Source organism: Sus scrofa, chromosome 4 (genome assembly GCF_054392235.1).
Source record: "Sus scrofa isolate SSC_HxYL_T2T_F1_AM1 chromosome 4, Sscrofa_HxYL_maternal_Yorkshire_Landrace_v2.0, whole genome shotgun sequence".
Classification (NCBI taxonomy): Eukaryota; Metazoa; Chordata; class Mammalia; order Artiodactyla; family Suidae; genus Sus; species Sus scrofa.
The window spans coordinates 99,791,961-99,817,862 of record NC_139386.1 but is presented as its reverse complement, the minus strand read 5'-3'; the positions used below and the strand labels follow the sequence as shown (position 1 = coordinate 99,817,862).

At 51.7% G+C, this 25,902-nt stretch overlaps 2 protein-coding genes and 1 long non-coding RNA gene across 32 annotated transcripts in view; 1 reads left to right on the top strand and 2 right to left on the bottom strand.

Moving 5' to 3' along the window:
- Positions 1 to 1,080: 1,080 nt before the first annotated feature.
- LOC110260318 (uncharacterized) lies at positions 1,081 to 10,880 on the bottom strand. 5 transcript variants are annotated; one of them, XR_014844166.1, is made up of 7 exons: positions 10,745 to 10,880; positions 10,011 to 10,099; positions 9,756 to 9,824; positions 8,842 to 8,953; positions 8,455 to 8,540; positions 2,552 to 2,682; positions 1,081 to 1,328 (listed from the first exon to the last, which is right to left on the bottom strand). It is a non-coding gene; the product is annotated as an uncharacterized LOC110260318 (long non-coding RNA). The 5 variants fall into 5 exon arrangements; XR_014844168.1 differs by lacking the exon at positions 2,552 to 2,682 and having other exon boundaries at positions 9,756 to 10,099; XR_014844167.1 differs by lacking the exon at positions 10,745 to 10,880 and having other exon boundaries at positions 1,198 to 1,328; positions 8,455 to 8,516; positions 9,756 to 10,429.
- On the top strand, positions 9,063 to 21,435 carry CHRNB2 (cholinergic receptor nicotinic beta 2 subunit). 2 transcript variants are annotated; one of them, XR_014844165.1, is made up of 6 exons: positions 9,063 to 9,415; positions 10,773 to 10,918; positions 11,105 to 11,149; positions 11,645 to 11,754; positions 12,503 to 15,193; positions 15,898 to 21,435. XR_014844165.1 is itself a non-coding variant. In XM_003125722.5 (6 exons), exons 1-6 carry the CDS (start codon positions 9,352 to 9,354, stop codon positions 17,531 to 17,533), a joined length of 1,509 nt encoding a protein of 502 aa, XP_003125770.2. In that variant the 5' UTR covers positions 9,063 to 9,351; the 3' UTR covers positions 17,534 to 21,435. The 2 variants fall into 2 exon arrangements, 1 of the variants encoding a protein (XP_003125770.2); XM_003125722.5 differs by having other exon boundaries at positions 12,503 to 13,475; positions 17,363 to 21,435.
- Positions 21,436 to 22,838: 1,403 nt separating this feature from the next.
- Positions 22,839 to 25,902, bottom strand: part of ADAR (adenosine deaminase RNA specific) — a 43,029-nt gene continuing 39,965 nt past the window's right edge. For all 25 annotated transcript variants that reach the window (XM_021089756.2, XM_085022875.1, XM_085022881.1 and 22 more), the window contains one exon: positions 22,839 to 25,724. In XM_021089756.2, coding sequence (XP_020945415.2) covers positions 25,487 to 25,724 — 238 coding nt within the window. In that variant the 3' untranslated portion in view covers positions 22,839 to 25,486. The remainder of the gene's footprint in view (positions 25,725 to 25,902) is intronic.

Below are 25,902 nucleotides of genomic sequence, written 5' to 3'. Positions count from 1 at the left end.
ACTATCACAAAGGACAAAGCTGGCAGAGGTTCCAGAGACCCATAGTTGGCGTTCCTTTGCCAAGGGCAGGTGTTAGCCTGTGGAAAGGCCCGGGGGATTCTACCAAGACGCCTCGGGGCTTGAGAACCTGGCCAGATCGCCTCTTTCTCCTCTCACTTGGCTTAAAGTGAGTTAACATTTATTTGAAGTTGACCTCGGTGCTTCCTATTGGGCTACTCATTTATGTCGTCAGTGGTGGTTGATTAAAAGTCTTCTTTGCCTAAGTTGGGCTCTTGGTATTTAAAGATGATTGAGGTGTAGAACTAGCCTAGGGCTGTTTTATCTCCTTTGAGGAGACTGAAGAGTTTGCTGCATGTCACCTCTGTCTGAATGTGCAAGTTGGGAGCATAAAAGGTTGTGGTAAGAACTCCCATTTATTGATCTATATTCAAATCTTGTAATAACTTGTAATGGAAAATACTCTGAAGTATTATTTCAGAATATATATGTGAATCACTTTGCCATACACATGAAACAGAGTATTGCCGATCAAGTATACCTCTTTTAAAAAGAATTCCTGTTTACTGAATACTTCCTGAGTCAGGGGATCCTGCAAATGTTTCTAATTACCCAACAACATTGCCAGGGCAGCTTTTTATCTATTTTACAAGTAGGGAAAAGGAGTGACTGCCCAAGGATTTACAGCTAGTAAGCAGAGTTCCCGGGCATGTCTCCAAAGTCCATGCCCTAACCCACTCTCTGCCTTCCTCTGATGCTTTCTCAAGAAGTTTTCACCGGAGTTCCCATTGTGGCGCAGTGGGAACAAATCTGACTAGGAACCATGAGGTTACGGGTTCGATCCCTGGCCTTGCTCAGTGGGCTAAGGATCCAGCGTGGCCATGAGCTGTGGTGTGTGTCGCAGACACAGCTAGGATCCTGTGTTGCTGTGGCTGTGGCGTAGGCCAGCAGCTGTAGCTCCGATTAGACCCTCAGCCTTGGAACCTCCATATGCCACAGTGCAGCCCTAAAAAGGGAAAAACAAAAAGTTTTCACATGTCCATTGACTCCAGCCCTTACCCAAGAAAACCACAAATGAAGCCATTCAAAAGATCCAGAATTCCATATTTTATAATGAGTTTTCATTAGACGATAACAACATGATGAGAAGGTCTCACAATGTTGCACAGATTCCAAGGCCCCCAAGGAGGAAACTCAAGTCAAGGTCACTGGGATGACGTCTGTCACTCCCTCTGCTGGTCTGGTCAGCAATTCCGCTCCCTGGCTCTGGAATCTAGAAGCCCAGTGGGGAGTCATAGCTGGTGTTCTGCTGAGATGTGTAGGGCAGGGGCCTTAGAAATAGAAAGGAAGTTATGGATATATTCATTTAATGATTGTTTGGGTGCTAGAGAACCAGGAGTGAATAAAACAAAACAAAACAAAAAATCCCTGCTCTCGGAGCTTACATTCTGTTGGGAGAAACAGACATGATAAAGATGGAGTTGACCAAGCAAACTCATTAGATGTGAGAGAAGAACAAATGTGTACTGAGCTCCTACAACATGTGACACAACTGGGGATGTGGCATTGAACGAGGCAGACCCAGCCTTCACCTTTTTCATGCCTTCAGCCTGGTAGAAAATCAGACACTTCAGGAATTGTTACACATCCAACCACTTAATTGCAGTTACAGTAAGTGCCTCAGAGAAGAACAAGCCTGGAGATCTGGAAGGCCTCCTTGAACAAGTGATGTGCTAGATTCTGAAGGATATGTAGAATGACCTAAGGGAAGAGGAAAGGCTGGACACCGAGGCAGAAGGGACAGCATGTGCAAAGGTACTGGGGTAGGACCATGGCCAATTGGAGAAATGGAAAGAAGGCCTATGTCTAGGGTGAGGAAGAGAGAGTGATGCAGGTGAGGCAGTTAGGGGTTAAATTTTGGCAAATGGTCAAAACCATGTTTAGGAATTTGGGCTCTATTTTAAGACTGAGGATGATCAAAATATCACCAGAATTTTGAGAGGCCCTGGATGCCTGGGTAACTAATAGTAGCGTGAACAGAGAGTAAGATTTCTCAAAGGAGAGCTGAGTTTTGTGGGAAAGGTGGAGAGTTGGGTTGTAAACACATTGAGTGTCTGGAGGGAGGGGGTGTGGGACAATTGCCTGGACATTCAGTGGGGTTTGGTTCTGAGTTTGGGAGAGAAGCAGAGCCATCGATGTTAACTGGAGCGTCAGCTACAGCCGATTTTGAATTAGACCATAAAGGGCACAGCACAGCTGAGTGGAAAGAGCACCGATGTGGGGGGTCAGAATTGGGTTTAGATTTGAGCTCCTCGGCTTTGGTAGCTTTGTGATCCTGGGCGAGTTATTTAATTTCTGTGAAGCTCAGTTTCCTTATCTGTAAAATGAGTGTGATACTCTGCCTCGCAGTGCGGGGCACTGTGCCTGTTTAGAGGAAATGGATATGGAAGATGATTAACACAGGATTGGGCAGGCACATAGTCCATTGCTCAGCAAATGCTCATCCCTGCAACTGCTATGATTACTCTTACTGCGACAAAGTCGAGGGACTCACCAGTCAGTAAACATTTATGGAGAAGGAGTTCTCTTGTGATGCAGCGGATTAAGAATCCGGCATTGTCACTGAAATGGCTTGAGTTGCTGCAATGGTGCAGGTTTGATTACTGGCCTGGCAACTTCTACATGCTTCAGGGGTGGCCAAAAACAAAACAAAACAAAACTCACAAAAAAACCCAAACATTTGGGGAGTTCCCGTTGTGGCTCAGCAGAAACAAATCTGACTAGCATCCATGAGGACACAGGTTCGATCCCTGGCTTCGCTCAGTGGGTTACAGATCCGGTGTTGCTGTGAGCTGTGGTGTAGGTCACAGATGTGGCTGGGATTTGGCGTGGCTGTGGCTGTGGCCGTGGCCAGCAGCTACAGCTCCAATCTGACCTCTAGCGTGGGAATCTCCATATGCTGCATGTGCAGCCCTAAAAAGACAAAAAAAGAAAAAGCAAACATTTATGGAGCTTTGTCATGTGTCAGACACTGGTTGAGGTATGAATATATGGCACTAGACAGACAATATCCTTGTGGCACTTACATTCCGAGTGCAAGGAGTCAGACAATAAATGAGTAAAATAAACAGAGGAATATCCGACTGCTACGTGAATGCAAAAAATTAAAGTAGGGTCACATGGGAGAGAATGCCTGTGGGTTATTCTAAGTCCAGTCACCAGTGGCTGTCTCCCTTGGGAGGTGGGGTTTGTCCCGAGATCTAAGGAAGAGAAGGCAAGCCTGGGAGGGACTGGCCAAGAGCGTGCCAGCAGAGAAAGCCCCAATCCCCAACCCCCTGAGAACAAAGGTGGTGTGATCTAGAAGGAGGAAGCTCAGGATACACTGGCTGAGGGTTCAAGCTTTGAACCCCAGCTCTGCCACTGCGAATGGTGTGACCTTGGACAAGACCGCCGTGTTTCATGTCCAGCATCTCTCACATGGAAACCATAATAGTAACTACCTAATAAAATTGTTGGGACGATTAAGTGAGATAACACATGAAAAACTCAGTTCAGTGTACATAGTAAGAGCTCATTTTTCTTTTTCTTCTTTGGTCACCCCATAGCGTACAGAGTTCCCCTGCCAGGGATTAGATCTGAGCCACAGTTACACCTACACTGCAGCTGCAACACTGGATCCTTAACCCACTGCACCCTACCAGGGATCAAACCTGTGCCACTGCAGAGACATGGTCCATCCCATTGCATCAGAGAGGGAACTCCAAGAACTCTTTTTTTTTTTTTTTTTTAAATAGAGGATCAGTATACCTTGAGTCTTGCGAAAGAAGAGAGAACAGAGTAGGAGATGAGGCCAGTGAAGAAAGAGCGGTTGGCTTAGAGAGACCACAGTAGGTGGTTTGGGTTTTATTCACAGTGCAGTGGGAAGCCACTGAGAGATTTGAAGCAGGGGGTGGCAAGATCTGATTTAAAAATGTAAAAAGATCACACTGGCTGCTGCTCTATGAAACATGAATTGAGAAAGTTTTTTTTTTTTTCCTCCAAAGGTCATGTATTATCCGAGTGAACAGATATGCTTGTTTGGGGCAAAATGAGCAGCCTTCTCCTTTGACTTGCTCCCAGAAGCACTGCATTCTGTCACTGACTCAACAAATATGTCCTGAGCACACTTGCACTTTGCCAGGAGCTGTAGTGAGCGCTGGGGATGCAGAGACAAACAAGCTATGGTTGTTGTGGGGAGAGCCTTGCTTGATTCCTGGCACAGAAGAGAGGCTCTTACATGACAACTGTGACTCATTTTATCTTTTTTTTTTTTTTTTTTTTTTTTTAGGGCTGAACCTGTGGCATTTGGAAGTTCCCATGCTGTGGGTCGAATCAGAGCTGCAGCTGCCAGCCTATACCACAGCTCACAGCAATGCCAGATCCTCAACCTACTGAGCGAGGCCATGGATCGAACCCGCATCTTCATGGATACTAGTTGGGTTCGTTTCCACTGCATCACAATGGGAACTCCCCATTTTATCATTTTTGTTATATTTGTTACTCCTGCTCTTAGAAGCACATGGTGATGGATGAACTGGAGCCGGATATAATCAACTGCAATACAGTGTGCCCAGTGCAGTAACAGGGATGAAGGAGAGTAAAGGCCTTGAAGGGTGAGAGTCAAGGTTAACTTCCAAGAAGGAATGTGAAAGCAGAAGTAATTTGAACAGAAATGGGGGGTGTTTTGAAAGAATTGGCCCTAAAGCATAAGGAGGTTGGGAAGAAAGGCCTAAGACGAAGGAGGAATGACTTCGAAAGAGGGAAAGAGGGGAAGGAAAAGGCTCAGCACAGGTAAGATTGTAGAGGTGTTGGCCATTGGTGCTTTAGCCCAAGGCCCCAGGGTAACCCTAATAGTATCAATCCTTTTGGATGTCAATTTAGAAACAAATTATTAAATAATCACCTTTGACTCAGCAATTTCACTTGGAAATTATTAAAGTTATGTGCAGACATTTACCTACAATGGAATACTATGCAGCTGTTAAAAAGAGTTATCAAAGAATACTTATTGGTATAGAGAAAAGTTTGAGACGTAGTACATGAAACCTTCCTTTTTTGAAGGTTACAAAGCTATTTTACAGTGTGCTTCTTTTTTAAAAAATAAAATACATAATTTGTACCCCAAGAACATGAACAAGAATGTCCACAGTGGTATTAATAGTCCAAAATAGAAAAGAACCCAACTATCTATCAATGGTGGAATGGATAAACAATGGTATTTTTATGTGTTTACCGTACATATGGTATATTTATCTTTATTACAGCAATTGAAATGTCACAGCAATGAAAATGAATGAACTACAACTACATTCAGTGACACTCTTGATTCTCACTGATATAATGTAAAAAAAAGAAACCCACAAAAATTATGATTCCACTTATATAAAATTCAGCCAGCGAAATTGGTCTTTGCTGTTAAAAGTCAGAATAATGTTTACTTTTGTGGGTCATTTCTAAAAAGTGTGGGAAATACCCATAACATCTACCATTCTAACCGTTTTAAAGCATACAATTCAGTGAGATGCTACACATTCGCACAGTTGTGTAACCATGATCTCTCTGTGTTTCCAGAACTTTAAGTGTCGAGGTTAAACAGTCACTCCTCATTTCTCTCTCCCCGCACAATGTTATTTGCAAAGAGGAGGGAATAATGCATGGGAGGGAGCATGATGGGGGGATTTCTGGATACTGGTAACATTCTCTTTTTTTAAAAAAAATCTGGGTGGTGGGAGTTACATGTCTGTATTCATGTTGTGAAAACTTATCTAGCTGTACAGTTATAATTGATACTTTTTACATGTACATTATATCCAAGTACACAGATAAACTTGGAGGTACACATATATATCTCTAAATATATGACATCATATATATATATGTATATATGAAATGCTGATGGTGATTTTTTGTTTCTAGGAGGTAAAATTATGAATCTAGTTTTTGTGTTTTGCTAATTTGTATGTTCCAAGTGGTCTTCATGAATCTGTATTATGCTGGTAATAAAGTTTGAAATTTAAAACATCTTAAAGAAAAATAACATTGTAGGAGTGGTTAATGAATCCGACTAGGAACGATGAGGTTGCGGGTTCGATCCCTGGCCTTGCTTAGTGGGTTAAGGATCCAGCGTTGCCATGAGCTGTGGTGTAGGTTGCAGACATGGCTCGGATCCCGTGTTGCTGTGGCTCTGGCATAGGCCGGTGGTTGCAGCTCCGATTCGACCCCTAGCCTGGGAACCTCCATATGCTGCGGGAGCAGCCCAAGAAATGGCAAAAAAAAAAAAAAAAAAAAAAAAAAAAAAGACAAAAAAAGAAAAAGAAAAAAAGAAAAATAACATTGTAATGCCTTTCAAGAGAAAATGTTCCTTTACCATGACAGACAATGGGAGTGTCCCACCAAAACTTTGCCTGGTCACTATTTTGCCTCAGGGCTGATACTCCTGTATGCATCCGTCACCCTGTGTGGTTCTGGACCTGTCCTCTGTTCCCCATGGATATAGAGAGGTGATATGAGGGAGGGAGAGGGGATGTCCCAGCTCTCCTCGGCTACTGGGTGGTGGTGCTCAGCGGATTCACTCCCTGCCAGACCGGAATTAAACCTGAAGTAAAAGCTGGGGCATGTGAAAAGAAAAGGGTAAAGGCCAAGGTGAACAGGCTGCCTGGACAGACCTGAAAAGAGCATCCGGGAGCATCCAAGAGCTTCAAGCAAACAAATGACTTTCCAGTCTGTCAAATCAGAGACCCGCAGGAGTTCCTGCTGTGGTTCAGCAGGTTAAGAACCCAACACGGTGTCCGTGGGGACATGGATTCAACCCCTGGCCTCACTCAGTGGGCTAAGGATCTGGTGTTGCCATGAGCTGCAGCGTAGGTCAGCAGCTGCAGCCCTGACCCCTCGCCCAGGAACTTCGATTTGTTGCAGGTATGGCCAAAAAAAAAAAAAAAACCACTTTGTCTATATCTCTATTAGAGCAGCCATCACATGGAATAACAAGTCTTTGCTGCGAAACAGTGATCTTAATAGCTGGGAGTAGGGTTTTTTGTTTGTTTGTTTTTGCTTTTTGCTTTTTTAGGGCCGTATTCACGGCATATGGAAGTTCCCAGGCTAGGGGTCAAATTGGAGCTACAGCTGCTGGCCTATGCCGCAGCCACAGCAACATAGGATCTGTGCTGCGTCGGTGACCTACACCACAGCTCTGAGCAATGCCAGATCCTTAACCCACTGAGCAAGGCCAGGGATCAAACCCGAATCCTCATGGATGCTGGTTGGTTTCGTTTCCACGGTGCCACCACCGGAATTGCCAGGACTAGGTCTTTTTGATCACTGCATCCTCAACACCTATATAATAATACCCCAAAAATGTGGTTCTAAATTTTTGAAGGGAGGGTCTTCTTCCCACTTTGAACCCTCTTCCCAGGTGGAGTGACTTCACACATTCCTTCCCTTTTCCTTAAGCTTTTATTCTCTGCTTCTTTCATTGGTTCTAAGACTTCTTGAATTCTTAAGAGATTATTACATGTTATGCACGCATGTGCTCTGGAGCTTGTGGCTACTTCCTCATGCACCATGGGGTCCCTACTCATCCCACATCGTCTCCAGTCCTTTGCTGATCCTCGTCTTGCTTTTCCTTCTCAATTCCAGAAGCTAAGTACATATTAAATATGTGGCTTTTACATGAGCTTTTAGAGAGGAATTCTCCTCTACATGTTAAAAGATGTCTGTCCAGTACCAGTCCTTTTTCCTAATTTGTGGAGTCCTCACAATATGCCAGGCACTGCGGCTGCTCGTTCATGATCTAGCAGGAGAGACGGCTATCACCTTAGACTGATTTGTTCACTCATTGAACATCCTCTAGAAACATAGAGCAGGGCACCTGACCTAATCTTTGGTCGGGCACAACTTCCCAAAGGAACTGATATTTCTGCCAGATGTTCACAGCTAAGTAGAAGGTGGCAGAAGGAAAACAGGTGATAAAAGGATCAAGGGAACTACATGTTTAAAAGGCCCTTAGGTGTGGAGGATGGGAGGATCTTAAAGACATTGCCAATAGGAGTATGGGGCTGGGGGTAGTGGCCCAGAGGAGGTGGAAGAAATAGGCAGAGCTGGAATGAGACAGAGCCTTGATGTATGATAAGACTGCTTTAGTCAGGAATCTTTTGGTTGAAAGTGACAAAATCCACCTAGGAAAAAAAGGAAGCCTTTATTGGCTCAGAAGCTAAAAGTTCAGGGCTTTCAAGATCAAAGATGTCATTGAGTTTTGACACCTCTCTCTGTCTCTGTCTCATCTTTGCTCTCCTTTGTGTTAGCCTCATTCTTGGGCTGGCCTCTGTGAAATCATTCTCTGATCCCCCTTGTCATACAGAAGCCAAAGACTGGAGAGGCAGGGAATTCGATGAGAAAGGCTAATTGATAAGGGCCACTTACCCTTCCATTCTTGAAGGTCGCCTTCTTTTCAGGCAGTGTCCACAGGGCCCACCTTAGATCCCCTGCGGGAGGGCAGAAAGCTTGGCCTTTTAGGAAGATTATGGGGGCAGAGAAGGGAACAGGTGAGGGGATCCTGTTTCCAGACACCAAAATTGTTCGCTTTCTTAAAACAGCATATCTACACCCCTCTATCACTTTCTCTGGGGGCCTAAAATGCATTTTCTTGGCTGCATCCTCAGCCTTCCCAGGAAGCAAGATCATTTGAGAAAAAATGATCTTGAGAGAGAAAAGAGGAAAAAGAAAAGGGGGGGTACCCCAGAAATTCCTGCCTCCTCATTCTGGCCCTCGATCCCCGGTGCTTAGAGGGTCCTGGCCTATTTGTCTTACTCGCTCTTTCCTCCAGAAGCTTTTCAGACCCCTCCAGGTCTGGCTCCAACTTTGGGGCTTCAAAACTCCTCCGCCGTCCCGTGAATCTTCCGTCTTCCGCCTCACGCACACCCTAACCAAGCAGGACCAACAGGAGAATACCCCACGCAGAGACCCCTTTTATTCTGAGCTCAGGCGCTTCCGCCTCCGGGGCGGAGACTCCTCCCCCCCCCCACCCAATTGTATTCCGAGGAAGAGCAGCCGGAAAAGCCTCCGCCTGCTCAGCCCAGGATAAGCGAGAAGCTAGTTGCTTCATGCAGCCAGCTCGTTGAGCCCCAGGAACCTCCGTGACGGCCGGCACGGCAGCACCCAAGGCCGCAAGCACAACCTGGGCTCAGCTCCAGCTGGGGGCGGGCGGGGCGGGGCGGGGAGGGATCGGCTTCAGCACCACGGACAGCGCTCAGCCCGCGGCCCTCCAGCCTGCGGCGCGCTCCCACCACTTTAGGCGAGCCGGCGAGCTATGCCAGAGGCATGGCCTGGCGCTCTGGCCCCATGGCGCTGCTCCTCAGCATCGGCCTCCTCGGGCTGTGCTCAGGTAAGGACAAGTTTCCGCGCCCTGTCTCACCCGGGTCAGGCTCGAAGGTGGAAGGGAGGGATCCCTAAAGCGGGGAGTCTGCTGGGGATTATAGGAGAGAACCTCTGGACTGCAGGGAGTACCTGGGAAACTGAACTGGGAGGAGGACAAACCCAAGTGATGCTGGGAAGAGACGGCAACCTGGGCAGTGATGGTGGGGAGGGGGTGAAAACAGAGAGGAAGGAGGGAGGCGTGTCGTCGTTCCCCCCCTCCCCCCGCTTTCTGGGGTGGCAGGAAGGGGAGACTCTGTAGCTGAGATGCCATTTGGCTTCTTGTGAAACATTATATCAAGAAAATGTACCTGGTTCAGCACCGTCCCTTGGCTCCCCATCATTTCCTGTCCTTCACGTTGAACTCCTGATCTTGCTCACTCCACAGAGGCAAGGCGGGAAGGGGAGAGAAGGACTTCTCAACTCCCTTGTAGGGTGGACAGGAGACTCGGAAGGGAAGAAGCTTTGCCAGGCTGAGAGCCAGGGAGGAGTCTCTGAGGGGTGGGATGCATTCGTGCAGAGTTGCAGAAGGCGATAGAGTGGGGAAGGAGATGGGCTTTCCATACCTGCCTGCAGTCTCATGAGAGGTGGGCTCCGTATGCATGGAACTGGGGACTAAATATATGCCCTGAACCATGGCTCTGGTAGCCAGTACCTTTGGGGGGAGAGGGGTGTCACAGTCACAGTCACATGTAGAGGCACATAGTGTTGCTTGCACACGTAGATGGGCACTGACTGAGGAAAGAGGCTGTGCGATGGGACATGAATAACTGTTCCCCTTTCACCATCCTCCAAAGCCTTCCTTGAACTATACGTATCTTCCAGGAGAAGCCATGGAGACAGAAATCTCAAGGCTTTTGAAACCATCCTCTGAGACCTTGCAGAAAGGGCAGGTCTCCACTAATCCTTGCAGAATGAGTTCTTATTTTATTTTTTAAATTATTACTATTTTTTTGGCTGTGCCTAGGGCATGGGGAAGTTCCTGGGCCAGGGATCAAACCTGCACCATAGCAGTGACTCAGGCCACTACAGTGACAACACTGGATCCTTAACTTGCTGAGATACCAGGGAATTCCCAGGATGGGTTCTTAGTCTGGAGACGTGTGTGGAGGTGCTGTCTGGGCTCCTTGGTCGGTGGTCTTAGAGAGGGACGTCTCTGTGAGGGGCTTCCATGGGGTAACCTCCGCATTTTGCTATATCTTTAGGGATGGAGCACTGGGAAGCTATAGCCTCCTGTCTGGGCCTGGGTTGTCATACTTACCTAAGGAGAGTGGGATCCTGGGTGGGCCTACATACTTACCTCCTGCCCTCTTCCCCCCAACGCCCAGGAGTCTGGGGTACAGACACAGAGGAGCGGCTGGTGGAGCATCTCCTGGATCCTTCCCGCTACAACAAGCTTATCCGCCCAGCCACCAATGGCTCTGAGTTGGTGACAGTACAGCTCATGGTATCATTAGCCCAGCTCATCAGTGTGGTGAGTTGGGGGTCCTAAACTTTCTGCCCAGCTACTGACATCAGCAGAGCCAGACTGTGTTTGTGCTTATTCTTCTGGAGGTCCCAAGGCTTGAGGAAGTGTGGGAGGGAGCATGGGTGCTGTAGGGGACCCACAGGCTTGTGGGGGTGGAGGAGGCTTCTCAGCAGCTTCTCTTCTTTCCTGCAGCATGAGCGAGAGCAGATCATGACCACTAATGTCTGGCTGACTCAGGTTAGTGCTCTTTCCGCCCAAACCCCTGGGCTTCTCTTTCTTCCTTTTTTTCTTTTTCCCCTTCCTTCCTTCCTTTTCTCTCTCTCTTCCTTCCTTCTTTTCTTTCTCTATTTTCTATCTCTCTCTCTCATTTTTTTAAAATATATGTGTTTCTCCCTCTTTCAGTCTCCCAAGGGAGGTAGAAACGTGTAGACTTTGGAGTCTTAAATAACTGGATTTGAAGCTTGGTTCTTTCACTCACCAGCTCTGTAACTTTGAATACATGAAACTCTGCAAGATTCATTTTCTCATTTGTAAAATGTTGATTCTAATATCTTGGCTCAGCTGTGCAAATTAAATGAGAAAGCTGTATTTGCTGGGCAGAGACGTCACTGTGGGAAGGCAATAGCTTTTAAAAAACTTCCTCGAGCCAGAGAGGCGTCCTCTTGTCCTTGCCCTTGACCTTGAGGCCCTCCCAGGTCAGAAGTTGGTGCTACTTCCCTCTCTTTTTCCCAGGAGTGGGAGGATTATCGCCTCACCTGGAAGCCTGAGGAATTTGACAACATGAAGAAAGTTCGGCTCCCTTCCAAACACATCTGGCTCCCAGATGTGGTCTTGTACAACAAGTAGGTGGAGGAAGGGGAGGCTGGGAGACCCCGGGAGTGCTCAGGTCTTGGGGAAAATAAATCAGTTCATACTGGGGGGAGAGAAGAGACTTTTCATTAGTGAAGACCAGTCACAACCCAGATGGACAGACCCAAACCAGTGAAGTATAATATGGGCAGCCCCCTCCCAGCCAATTAGGAGCCCCAGTGTTTGGAGCTGCAGTGGGATATAAACAAGGACTGACAGCCCCCAGTTCCTAAACTAACTGAAGAATAGGCTTTCCTGGAGGATTGGGCAGGATCAAAGAACTTGGGAGGTCCCAGTTTCTCCTCCAGCTTCTAGCCCCTCTCCTGTAAAAATCCCTCTTAATTCCAAGATCCAAGGCCACTGATGGGACCATCTCCTGCTCCCACCTGCCCCTGTCCCCCTCCATTGCTTGGGGCACCTCCCTCTGGCCTCCCTGGCTCCCCCCACTACACCACCTTCATGTGGAACCACCAGCTTACACAATGCATGACAAGTAGCAGACGTGTTTCCCCCTCTCCATCCACCCTCTTCTGTCTTTGAGGCATCCCTCAGGTACACCTGCTTTCCCCACCCACCCCGATCCCCTTCTTGCTCAATTCCTGCTCCTCCTCCCTCTATTCCCGGATGGTTACCTCTTCCCATATCTCCCCTTGGCTTTTGTCTCTTCCCACTCAGGGCTGGGCTGATGGGTGGGATGGAGGAATGCTTCGGCCACCTCTGACTGTGCTCATCCCTTGGCAGCGCTGATGGCATGTATGAGGTTTCCTTCTATTCCAATGCCGTGGTCTCCTATGATGGAAGCATCTTCTGGCTGCCGCCCGCCATCTACAAGAGCGCCTGCAAGATCGAAGTAAAGCACTTCCCCTTTGACCAGCAGAACTGCACCATGAAGTTCCGCTCGTGGACCTATGACCGCACGGAGATCGACCTGGTGCTCAAGAGTGACGTGGCCAGCCTGGATGACTTCACACCCAGTGGCGAGTGGGACATCGTGGCACTGCCCGGCCGCCGCAATGAGAACCCCGACGACTCCACTTACGTGGACATCACATACGACTTCATCATCCGCCGCAAGCCCCTCTTCTACACCATCAACCTCATCATCCCCTGTGTGCTTATCACCTCACTAGCCATCCTTGTCTTCTACCTGCCATCCGACTGCGGTGAAAAGATGACGCTCTGCATCTCCGTGCTCCTGGCGCTCACCGTCTTCTTGCTGCTCATCTCCAAGATCGTGCCGCCCACGTCCCTTGACGTGCCGCTTGTGGGCAAGTACCTCATGTTCACCATGGTGCTTGTCACCTTCTCCATCGTCACAAGTGTGTGCGTGCTCAATGTGCACCACCGCTCACCCACCACGCACACCATGGCGCCCTGGGTCAAGGTCGTCTTCCTGGAGAAGCTGCCCACGCTGCTCTTCATGCAGCAGCCCCGCCACCGCTGTGCCCGCCAGCGCCTGCGCCTGCGGCGGCGCCAGCGTGAGCGTGAGGGAGCCGGCGCCCTCTTCTTCCGAGAAGCCCTGGGCGCCGACGCCTGCACCTGCTATGTTAACCATGCGTCGGTGCAGGGCTTGGCTGGGGCCTTCGGCGCTGACCCGGCGCCGGCAGCAGGCCCAGGGCGCTCCGGGGGGCCTTGTGGCTGCGGCCTCCGGGAGGCGGTGGATGGCGTGCGCTTCATTGCAGACCACATGCGGAGTGAGGACGACGATCAGAGCGTGAGTGCGGCAAAGGGACTTGGGCGTGGGGTGCTGGGATGCGGGGATGCAGGGCCCTCGGGATCTGCGCAGACACAAAGAGCTAATCGGAGTGCTGGATGCGGCAGATGCTAGTCCAGCCTGGGTGCTGCGGACCTGGGTGCTGCGGACCTGGGTGCTGGCGTGGGCTGGTGTGGGCTCGTCCTTGGCTCCTGGGAGGCCACGCTGCCTAAGTTGGAGTCGATACAGGATGACCTTGAGGCTTCCTGAGGACTAGTATCTAAAGTGAAATACAACTGGGGCACCATTAGTGTTGTTTGCATCGGGAGGGCAGCCAGGAAGGGGAGGATGCCCTTCTGCCGGTGCAGCTGCTCTGCGGCTGTGACCCCCAGAGGACCCCTCCCCCCTCTGCTGCTTGTATTCCCAAGCCCACGCTGTTAAGCAACAGCTCTTGGCACAGATAGAGATGGGTCCTTTGTGTGCCCCATGTAGGGGGCAAAATTGAGGGCAGTAGAAAGTGTGTATGGGAGGGGTGAGGGATGGTTAAGAGGTTCCAGGAGCCCCTGGGAGAAGACGGAGGCCCAAATCAATAATCTTTTCCTGCTCTTCTGGGTCTCCAGGGGACTGGCCTCATGAAATATTTATAGGGGTGGAGGCAAGGGCTTCCTAGAGCTTTCTGCGTACCCAGAAGGGGACTCCTTGAGCACCAAGCCAGGGGATGGGGGAAGCAATCCCCACCCCCACTTTGGTGTATGCTGGCCCCATCCAGCAGTCAGTCTTTGGGCACCTGGCTGCTTCCAGGCTGTGGCTCAGCTGTTGCCGTGGTGACTGGTTCTGTTTCCACTGGGATGCAGCCATTCTGGCTTGGGGGGTGAGGAAGGGTAGGCTCCTGCACTACTATTTTGGGGAATGGAATACCTGATGTTTCTATTCCTTGGGAGGTCAGGATATGAGGCCGGAGCTGAGGCTTGATCCAGGGAGCAGGTTATGGTCCTGCTGGAAGAAGAGGGGGACCAAGGCATGAGAGGATGGGTGGGAGCCTCGAAGGTAGCTGAGGTCAAGTGGGAGATGCTGGTGGTGCAGGGGCTCTGCCAGCTGCATCACTGCCTCTTCTTCCCTTGCTGCAGTCCACTCATGTAATGTGCACTTGCTGAGCTAGGTGATGAGGATGCGATGACCTACTTGGATGCTACACAGGCATTTCGAACTAAACTTGTCCAAAGCTGAATGCTTGGTCTGCATTGCCACCACCAACTTGCTCCTCCTCCAATCACCCCATCTTTTAGTAAATGACATCACCATCCACCCAGTGGTTTAGACCAAAGACCTGAGCGATCCTTGACTTCTCTCTTTCTCTCTTATCTCCCTCACCATCCAAATCATCAGAAGTCTTATCCTGTGTGCCCAACTTCCGAAATAATTCTCAGCTTCATCCTTTATTCACCATCTCCATGCTACCTCCCTGGCTGAGGACCTTCATCAGCTCTTGCCTGGACCAAGGCAGAGGATCCTAATGGCCTCCCTGATTCAGCTCTTGGGCTTCTTTATTCAGTCAGTGTCTCCTTCCTCGTGCTTGGGTCACTAGCTTATCTGCTCCACTGTTGTAAGCAAGCTAAACCTTTTCCTGCCTCAGAACCTTTGCACATATTCACCCCTCTGTTCAAACTGCCTTTTTCTTTTTTCCTTTTTTTTTTCTTTTTAGGGCCACACTGGAGGCCTAGGGAGGTTTCCAGGCTAGGGTACAAGTCAGAGCTACAGCTGCTGGCCTACACCACAGCCACAGCAATGCAGGATCGGAGCTGCATCTTTGACCTGCACCACAGTTCACAGCAACACCAGATCCTTAACCCGCTGAGCAAGGCCAGGGATGGAACCCATGACTTCATTGTTCCTAGTTGGATTTGTTTCTGCTGTGCCACGATGGGAACTCATTGAACTGCCCTTCTTTTTTCCCTTTAAAAAATTACTATTCCTATTATTAACTTTTGCTTTACTATTTGAGACTGAGTTGTGGCCATAGTGATCTTTTATCGCAAATACTTCAGCTTGTCTCTCCTGCGAACAGAGGTACTGTCTAGCATAACTCAGGCTCAGTGATCAAATTCAGGAAATTTAGCATCAGTGCAATATCTCTATCTGATATAAAGTCCATACTAAAATTTTCTCAATAATCTCAGTAATGTCCTTTGTAGCATCCCCTCCACCCTGATCCAGAATTTTGAATTGCATTTAGTTGTTCTGTCTCTTTAGTGTCCTTCAATCTGGAGTGGTTGCCTTTCATGGCATAAAGATTTTTGAAGGGTACAGGCCAATCGAAGTTCCCTCGTTTGCATTTATCTGATTGTTTCTATCTTCAATTTATTCTCTCTTTCTCGATTATCAGATTTTTTTTTTTTTGGCTTTTTAGGGCCACCCCTGTGGTATATGGAGGTTCCCAGGCTAGGGGTCCAATCAGGGCTACAGCTGCCAGCCTACACCGTAGCTCATGGCAATACCAGATCCTTAACCCACTGAGCGAGGCCAGGGATCAAACCCGCAACCTCATGGTTCCTAGCCAGATTCGTTTCCATTGCACCACAACAGGAACTCCCTCACTTATCAGATCTTAACTTAAATGTCACTTCCTCAAAGAGTCCTCGCCAGATCACACCCTTGAATCTTCCACTCCACTTCTCTGTCTCACACCTTTGTTTCCACATGAGCACCCACCAGTTTTTAATTATTTAATTTTTACTTATTTTGTGTCCATCTCCCTCAGTAGGCTATAAATAGTGGATGAGTTTGTCTTGCTCTGCACATCCCAGTGCCCAGCATGGCGCCAGGTACATAGTAGGCACAAGTGTGACACAAATGAGTCATCATCAGCTGCCGACTAAAGGCAGGTGCGCAGTTGTCTCCTCCCCGTCCCCCCGCTGGCCCGACTACAGATGAACACGTGCACAAAAGTCCAGACTCGGGCTGGAGTGGAGTGGCTCTGAGTGGAGGCCAGTCCTTGTTCAGCTCCTGTGATTGGGACCCAGGTCTCATCCTCTGGGGCTGTTAGATGCTATTAGATGGGGCTCCCCTTGCCGTCATATAAGGAATGAGGCTGGCAGAAGCACCCATGCATTCACTTATTCAACAACCATTTACTGGAACTCTGTGTTGGCGATGCTGAGATTACAGAGATTAATCAGATCGGGTGCATGTAATTTAGGGGCTTCAAGCGTCAGTGTGTGTGTGTAGGGGGTGGGGACAGGCATACAAACAGAAATGATAATACAGTACAGTAAAAATACCACGATAGAGATATGAACCGAGTGCTGAGGGAACCCAGAGGAAACAGGGGTTCGTTCTGATCAGGGAAGCCCTCATAGAGGAGGTGACATTTGATTTGGGCTTTGAAGGATGAGTAGGAGTTCACAGGAAGTGATTGGGAGGACTGGAATTGTCGACAGAAAGGAAATCCAAAGGCACAGAGACCTGCGAGGACAGACCAGAGTTTGCTAAGGCTGGGACAGAGGGTGTGAGAAAATAGGAGCTTAGCTCATATTTGTGGTGGGTGGGTCTTGATTCTGGACCTAGGAGTTTGGGGTTTTTTTGGCCATGCCCGCAGCTGGTGAAAGTTCCCGGGCCAGGGATAGAACCCACACCATGGCAGTGACCCAAGCCACTGCAGTGACAATGCCGGATCCTTACCCTGCCGCGTCACAAGAGAACTCCTAGACTTGGGAGTCTGGATGGCTGCTGAAGGCAGTGAGGCCACTGGAGGCTTTGAAGTGGGCGAGATTGGAGCTATGCCTTGGAAAGGTCACCCTGGGGTCATGGAGGGAGAGAAGTGATGTGTGCTGGGAACTGCTTCTGCCCAATCCACTCGCATCCTGTGTCATGTGACTGATACCTGGGTCTCTTCCCTCTCCTCCGTCCAGGTCAGTGAGGACTGGAAGTATGTCGCCATGGTGATCGACCGCCTTTTCCTCTGGATCTTTGTCTTCGTCTGTGTCTTTGGCACCATCGGCATGTTCCTGCAGCCTCTCTTCCAGAACTACGCCACCGCCACCTTCCTCCACGCAGACCACTCGGCTCCCAGCTCCAAGTGAGGCCGTCCCCAGCTCCATGCTCCTTCACCCCTCTGCCCTCTGTCTTACTATAGTTTCAGGTGGATGAGGGACACGTGAGCTCCCAGGAAGAGGGGCGCTGCCCCCACAGGCCCAGTACCTCGAGTCCCTCCCCCCTCCCTTCCCCCACACCCAGCCCAGGCCGACCTGGAGGCTGGACCGGCTGCTCTCTCCTCTTGTACTGACCCAGGCAGTAGTGTTGCTGCTGGAGGATGAAGGCTGAGAACTGGAGGACGGAGACGTCAGAGCCTTCCACCCTGAGGAAAGTGGGATGGGGAAGGGGCCAAGACGGGGGCAGAGTCTCTGCTGCCTCCACATCCCAGGAGAAGGGGTGTGTGGGAGGAGGTGCTGGGCTGGCCCGATGCCACAGCAGCTCAGAAGTGAGGAGCAAGAGGAGAGAGGCTTGGGTGTGAGCTGATGTCTGCCCCTGCTTAAGCGGACAGCAGCTCGTCGGCTGGGCCTCATGGTGGGCAGTGGACCCCCCGTCAGGAAGTTAGGCTGGCTCTGTGGTCAGCGTCCCGGGGGAGGCTTCCAGCCCAGCCCCACAGCCCCTTGCTTCAAAGGGATCCAGAGCTCAGCCCCAGGTCCCCTTCTCCCAGTGAGTAATTCTCTGTATCCCTAGATTTCCCTTCCCTTCCTTCCTTGCTCAGGCCAGGGCAGTGAGGGGCAGGGCTGGGTATTAGGAGAGCCTCTGAGTTCTGAGTCTTTGGGAGACCTGCTTGGAGCTTGAGGGCCAAATTCTTGAACTTGGGTGAATTCAAGCTCACAGCTGCTTCCCCCCGCCCCACACTTCCTCCCCGCCCCCCATCCCCACTCCCACCCCTAGTGCCACCAATTTGAATAGACTAGTTGTTGAGTAGGTAAACTAAGGATGTTAGCTTTAAGCAGGCCCAGCCCTTTCGCTCGAGGCAGAGCAGGCTGGGCAGGACGGGGCTGGCTGTGGAGGCTGGCCAAGCAGGGTGTGAAGGGCCAGGACTCTGCCACATCAGCACAGCTCCTGTCCCGTCCTTCTGCTTCTGTTTCTGGCTCCAAACTCCCTGCTCTGGCCCCTCCCCTGCCCCCTCCCAACCAAACCTGAGCAGGGTTGAAGCAGAACTTCAGAAGGACAGGTCTCCTGCTGCCTGTCTGCACAGAGGGCACAGCCTTAGGCTTCCTGTCCTGTGGGTCCCTGGAGGCTGTATCCTGATGCTGCTCCAAGGGGTCGGCTGGAGGCCAGCTGGCCTGTTCACCCAAGAAACAGACCTCTTAAGGTATCTCCTTGACCCCATGACCGGCTCTGATGTGATCCCAGCCTGGGCTCAGCGCCAGGCCAGCGGGTGATGGGTCACAGAGGGTCCATCTGCCAAGGGAACCCAAGGGGCCTGCCCGACACAGACCCGTGCTGTCCTCTGGAGCCCGATGGATGCCTGCTTCTTCTTTGGGCACAGCAGAGCTGGACGGGGACCAGAACCCAGATTCAGGCCCTGACTCTGCCTCTTACTCAGCCACCTCGCCCAAGTCTCTTTGCTGTGCGAGGCCTCGCTTCCTTATCTATAAGACGGGGATAGTAAGGCCCCCTTCGTGGGGCAGCTGTGAGGAAGGAGTGACATTTGGGAAAAGGCCCTGCAGCTGTACCTGGCACAGAGTAGATGCTTCAAGAACGTCCTGAACGTTGAGTCTGGTTAGAGCTCAAGGGCACAGCCCACCTGCCTGTCATGTCAGTCCCCCTCCCAGACCCACCATTGCCCTTGAGCAATCAGCCTCCTGAAACTGGGCCTGGGTCTGGGGGAGCTGGCGCTGGAGAGGGAATGCTGGTGGGTCACCACGGGGCTGCCCGCTGGAGTAGCACACTCGGTTCCCGGGCTGAGCTCCAGCTCGGTCCTTCTACTCTTGGGTCCTCCAGCTCTGGCCTCCCTTCTGGATCGGCTCTTCCTGACCCCAGCGAGTGCTCAGGGGCGGGGGGGGGGGGGGCGGGCAGGTGATCTAACCCCATCCTGGCTGTGGGAGAACGTCACTGGGACACGAAGCCTGGTATAAGATGAGTCCCAGTGCATCTGCCACCTGCCAGAATGGGCTGGTGGACCTCTCTCTGGGGGTGAGTGTCTCGGCACCGTGGAGACACCCCTCTTCTAGAACAGCACATGGAGAGTTGCCTGAATTAAGCCTGGACCCACCTTGAACTTGTTGCCCTGAGGAAACGTCCCAGAACTGAAACAGCTAGGGGAAAGGAGCCCGTCCTCTGAAGGGTAGGTGCTGGCCCAGGGATCTCCCGGGCTCCTCACCAGGGCCTGGGCTGCTGGGGAGGCCCCGGCAGCTGCCACTTTTAGTACTTCCCACAAGTGGCTGTTGTCCAGGGAAGTCACCAGACCGTGCCAGGGGGGCTGCTGGAGAGCAGCTTGTCCAGTTCCTTGCCCTGACCCGCCTGACACACAGGAGGCCTGGGGATGGCTGCCTGATCTCATATAAGCACGTCCCTCTGAACTTGCTCGTCCTCTGTGACATGGGGCTGACGGAGCCGGCTGAGGGCTGCAGCGAGGAAGAGAGGGCTCGATGTATAAAGAGAAGGTTAACCGGGTAGGGTCCCTGGGGCCGTGCCATCCCCTCCATCACGGGGTGCAGCCCCCTGGGGACCGCGCCAGGGCCAGTGGGGAGGAGGGGAGATCAGAGGGGGAGCAAAGCGCTCAGGCAAGGAGTTACCACGCATGTCACTACAGAGTTGGAACCCTTGGGGCTTTGGGAAGCTTTGGCGAACCAGCCTCTTCCACTCTTGGGTCCTCGGGGCCCTCTTCTCTTGGTGTGGTCAGGGCAGGGGGCGGTCTCTGGAGAGAGCTGGGCGCCCAGCTCAGCGCGGGGCGGGACTGGAGGCCCCAGATCTGAAGGCGGAGGGAGATCCTGGCTGGAAACCTGAGCAAGGCGGGCTTGAGAGAGGCCACTGAGGAAACGGTTGGGATTGTCTTCATTCAGAGGCAGGAAGGCCACAGGCCATCTGAGACCCATGTTTGGTTTTTGGTTTTGTTTGAAAAGAGGGCACAAAAGGCTCTGCTTTGGACGGCTGGCACTGTGGCGGGAGGAAGGCGGGCTTCTGGCTGTGAGAGATTGAGCACTGGCCCAGCTGGCACCAAGTTACTGCAGATTTAAAAGCCAATAAGACGCAGGCTGGCCCCCGCTGGCGTTTTTTTTTTTTTTGGGGGGGGGGAGGTCCCTGCAGGAAGGGCAAGGTGGTTTCCTTCCAAGGCAACAGGGAGGAAGGGGGGCTTTGAGTCCTGTTCTGCGGCTCCTCCCAGCCCCAGCGTTGGCTGCTGTGTGCCAGCGGCTGCCCTGGGCCAACTACTTCACACACGCTGTTTATGCCTGGCCACAGTCCGGCAGGGAAGGGGCCCCTGTTAACCAGAAGAAAACAAGGCTCAGAGACACCAAGAGGGAGCTGGTGAGTAGCGCTGGGCCTGAAACCCAGCCCTGACCCTAGAGGCCAGGCTCTGCGGCCTTGGAGGCAGAGTAGGGAGAGAGCTTCTCGGGTCAGACGTGAGGGGCATGCAGGGTCTCCTCTGAATTCCCTCCCTGCTCGGTTCCAGCTGTCACCTCCTGATCAGGGGCAGCGTTGGGCTGGCGTCACAGCATCCCTCACAGGCCAGTCGCCCACGCAGACTAGACAAGAGACTAAGCCCCCAGCGCTCAGTGTTCACCCCACAGGCCTCGGGCTCAGTGTGACAGTCACATGGTTCCTCAGGGACTGTGGGTCTAGGATCTATTAGGACACCTCGCTCACCTGCCCACAGTGCCCCGTCCCCCACACTGGCCTTGGCCACGCCTCCTGTCTGTGCTCCTGGAATATTTGCACCGGTCTGGCCCACTCCAGGCCAGCCTCATTAGGAACTCAAGATTCTCATAAAGAAAGTTGTTTCCAAGGATGTCTTATGTCTCTGTTATATTTGGGGGGCGAGGCGGGAGGGAAATCCCCACAGGCCAGGGTTGGCGGATAAGAGAAAAGCGGCGAACGCTGGGGAAATCATGAGAGGTTAAAGGCATTACAAGAATCTAAAGCAAAAGATCTGTGGTGACATCAAAGAGGGCAATTGAGTGCCTTACAAGTCCATTCATGAAATGGCTCCTGGGGAAGCCTTCTGTAGAGGTGGGGACCTGGAGGACAGGGTGGCCAGGGCCTTGTCCCAGCCCCTGCGCTCCGGGAGGTCAGGGCTATCTGTGGAGCACCGATGTGATCCGGGCTCGTGTTCAATTGTGCAGGATGCACGGCAACTGAGAGGCAGAGCTGGAGGAAACCCGTCTTGGGCTCCGTGAGGCAGCCTCGTTTCCCAGCCCACCCGGAGCTGGTGGCGGGGTGACACGTTCTTATCGTGTTCTTACGTCATGCACTCACCTCAGGTCTGAAGCGATCAGTCCTGGATGCTACGTTTCCCTCCAGGTGGGACCAGATGACGGAGAACAGAGGACAGGTGCTCAAGGATCCTGGTGCTTCATGGCAGGTGGCGACACGGTCCTTGGCTGTCTGTGAAAACTGTTCAGCTCGCTCAGTAGTGTATTTCACCAGACTACGAGCAACACCCGTGCAGAGTTCTGGGCCCTAACAAATGTGCTCCCTAACACGGTTGCTGGCCCTCCTGGCCTCAGCTGTCCCATCTGTACAGCGCATGAGGGGAGAGGTTTCCTTAGGACTTAGGAAGCCTCGCTGTCAGTTCATGTCCTCTGGCGTGGTATTTTCACAAGGTCAAGGAAGAGTCTTGTAGAAGAAAGTCTGGACTAAACTGCAGTGTGGAAAAGCCGTGTGTTTTCTTTGAAATCAAGATAGGGAAATATTCTGGATGCCATCTATGAGGTAAAAAGCAAACGGCCTGTCTTCTAAGATGGCAGCCAAGCCACTTCTGATCCAGGCTGTAATTTTTTTGCCAAATATGCACTTCCCTGCGGGTAAAAGAGCTGGGGGTGGAAGGTTGTAGAAAGCCCTCCAGGTGAGCTGGGGTTGCAGATGGGATCTGGGATGCGGTCTCAAGGGTCGCTTTCCTAACCTGGGCCTTGAAATCTTGCATAGCAAGTCTCTGGGGAAAAATATTTGATGGTGGGCTCTGATGGGGAAGGGGAGCGAGGAGCTGGGGACGTGACGAGAGGTGGCCGGATGTACCCCGTGCATCAGACACCAGCTCACCTCCCAGGCAGTCCTCTGACAGGCTCCGCTCTACAGGCTCACGGAGACCCTCTCCCCAGGTTCTATGTCAGAAGCAGCCACCAGAAATTCCATGGGCACAGCTCCCTCCGTCCCCACGTCCTCGTCCCCCAAGAAACCAAGACTTGAGGCTTTCTAACAATTCAGATTTTTCTTTTTTTTTTATTTATGAGGAATGTATATTGTTAAGTCACTTTACCAAAGGACACACAGAAGCAGAATCATAAAACTGACTGCGGCCATCGTGGCACCCAAGCCTCTGCTTGGGCTTTTCTCTACTCCGCACTTGGAGTCACTATCGAGACCCCAAAACCCACAAGGTCTCCTCAACGTGGGTAAAAGAAATAGCTTGCAGCGGTGACAATTTTTACAAGTGATTATATTCAAAGAATACACAATAGCCACAGTTTAGACAAATCAACTACAAAGATCATTAAAAAAAAAAAAAAAAAGCTGGGGGGGAGAAAATCCTGCTTATCAAAAACAAAGATTGGACGAAAAAGTGAAGCGCGCACTCTGGGTGGGAGCTCTGCCTCCTCCGTCTCTGTGACTCGAGGGGCATTGGGGGGGTTGCGGGGGCGGGGGGCAGCCGTGCAGGGCCTGACACAGGCTTGTTTCCAGCAGATGTTGGCGGGGGTTGGGGTTACAGGGAAGCCTTGTTCTCTTCCTACAGCAAAAACTGAATACTGTCAGCTTGCTAGACAAGATCCTGGGCAGGCGGGGGCTTGGCCGCCTTGAGAGCACCCGTGCTCCCGGTGTCAGGAAAGACAGCACAGCCTGCGCTCTGCAGGAGATGCTAATGCCCAGGATGGCCCGGCGGGGCCCCACATGCCGAGAATCAGTAGGCAACACCCTTCCAGGCCCAAGAACCAGGGAGATGAGCTGCCTCCCGGGGCAGGGCTGACAGCACGTGCCTTCAGCAGGTTTGCAGGGCTCAGGGGGGCAGGCCCCCTCCCCCGCAGAAGACGGGCACCGTTTCCCTCCAGGTTCCTTGGGACACTTTGGAGTTCCACAAAGACACCCTTAATGTATTTAAAAATTTGTTGTCTCCTTTTGGCCGAAAGTACAGAGAGAACAGTAGCCACAAGAACAAATGCACGGACATGGATGCACCTACTGCTGAAGAGCTGGGACGCACGGAGGGTTAAGAGCCGTCTGTGGGGGTGGGGGGGGGGCATGGGGAGCGGCTGAGGGCACCAGCTCGGCCCGTTCACAGATAAACGCAGAGGAAACATCCAGAGGAAAGAGGCAGGCTCAGGTTTGGAGGGGGCAGGGCCTCTGTACTTCTCTTGAGCACGTCTGGCTGGCTTAGGCCCAGGGCCAGACGCCACGGAAAGACAAGGGTCTGACCACACGAGCGTCCACGGCAGCTTCAAGTGTAGGCCAAGGGGTTTGGGACACCCTCCTTTTCCACCTAACGACTGTTGACTGTCAACCCTATAAAGATTCCCCAGCAGGCAGGGAGGCCGCAGGGCTGCCACCTGCCCACTAACAACCTGCTGAAGCTATTGGGGAAGACAAAAGCACTTGGTTAATCAAAGAGAAAAAATTACGTCTGAGTTTCTTATCTGTGCGGCTGTTAAGGATCAACATCCTTTAAAAACTCCCAATGTACCCATGACTCAGTCACCTTCCCTCGGTGTCACCATCATGAGAAACATGCCAGGTGGAACAGTGATGTGACCTAACATGATTTTATTCTTGCTGAGTCCTGATTATCTGAGCAGAGACGATTTACACTTTAGGATTCCTCCTGGATGTTTTCCTACCAGTGGTGGGGGGTCGATGGCCCTACTCCCTCCGGCGGTGGGACACGCATCCCTAGAAATGCGTCAGGAGGAGGGGCAGCTGGGAGCTTGGCAACACTTCGCTGTGCGACTGCCTCCCTGGCAAGCGGTTGGTGCCACCCTGCGGGGCAGGCCTCCTCTCTTACCTGGGCAATTCCTGCAGCCCAGTCTGGCCGGCCCCAGCCTCCCCTACCGCCCGGGGACGGGACGCGCCTCCCCACTTCCCCAGCAGCAGCGTCCTGCCTCTGGGCCCCTCCTGAGCTGGCTAAAGTGCAAGATCCAAAGATCGCTGAGCATTATCTGCAGATTCTGACTGCACTTGGCACCAGTCACAAACGGACTGCAGTTTTAAACTCCTGCCCTTAGAAGTGTTTCACCAAATTCTTTGAGTTCACCTCTTCACCCTCGTGGAGGAAAAGGCAAAACTGGAGGGTGGATCGTGAGGAAAGAATCTCAGAAGGGGAGGAGGGGAAGCAAAGGGGCCTCAGCACGGACAAATGAAATCCTCAGTCCCTGGCGTGGTTCACACAGACTTGACTGGAGCCTACTCGAGACCACAAGAGGTCAGTGTAGCAAACACAGAGCGAGAGGAAACGCAAAGAACCCAAGAAGAACGGAGAGGAAGTAAGCGGCAGGTGCTCAGTGACGGCTCACGCTCGGGCTGGAAAGAAGGAGCAACCCTCCAACCCCTCTTCTCTCCCCTGAGGTCTCTACCTCTTGGCTTGGGAAGAGGAGGGGGCCAGCCAGACCCGGCCTCGTCATCCCAAAGAAAGCAGGACAGACAGGAACTCAGAGTTCTCAGTGTCGCCAATTGTGGTTCCATTAAAAAAAACAAAAAACAAAAAAACACACAAAAAAAAAAAGAGAAAGAAGAAAACAACAAAAACCAAAGGAAAACAAAAGGCCCACCCCCCTGATCGATGTGATGAGGAATGCTACGACCTCTCCCTCACCCCAGTGTGAAACGCCCGACCCATCAGTCACTGCATCACATTACACTGGGCAGAGGTAAAAATTCTTCTCCTCCTGAGGTTTGCTTATCCAGTTCCCATAGCCCATGTCCCTCAGACTTTTTTTGAAGTAGTTCTTGGCTATCTCGTAGTCGCGGGCGGCTTTCTTGGCCTCACCATAGGAGAGTCTGAGTAGGTCCCTGCGGTACCGGAAGGAGCAGAGTTTCTTAAATAGAAGGAAAATGTTCTTTTTGGAGACTCGGGACAATTCATTCCGTGGCCTGGAGAAACGAGAGCAACGCAAGCCCTCATGGCTCACCTGGGACGGAACGGGGGGCGGGTGGGGGCCCTGGGCGGAGATGCCGGGGGTGGGGGTGGGGTGGGGGCAGCTCTTAAGCTCTGGGGGGCTCGGGTTCGTTAACGTGATGGCCCTTGAGAGTCAGGCCAGGACGCTCCCCG

What these genes read in the sequence shown, in the direction of transcription:
- CHRNB2 (XM_003125722.5), top strand. Translation starts at nt 9,352, where the DNA reads ATGGCCTGGCGCTCTGGCCCCATGGCGCTGCTCCTCAGCATCGGCCTC. An exon ending in CCTCCTCGGGCTGTGCTCAG is followed by an intron (nt 9,416 to 10,772) that starts GTAAGGACAAGT and finishes CCCAACGCCCAG; the next exon opens with GAGTCTGGGGTACAGACACA. An exon ending in GTGAGGACGACGATCAGAGC is followed by an intron (nt 13,476 to 17,362) that starts GTGAGTGCGGCA and finishes TCCTCCGTCCAG; the next exon opens with GTCAGTGAGGACTGGAAGTA.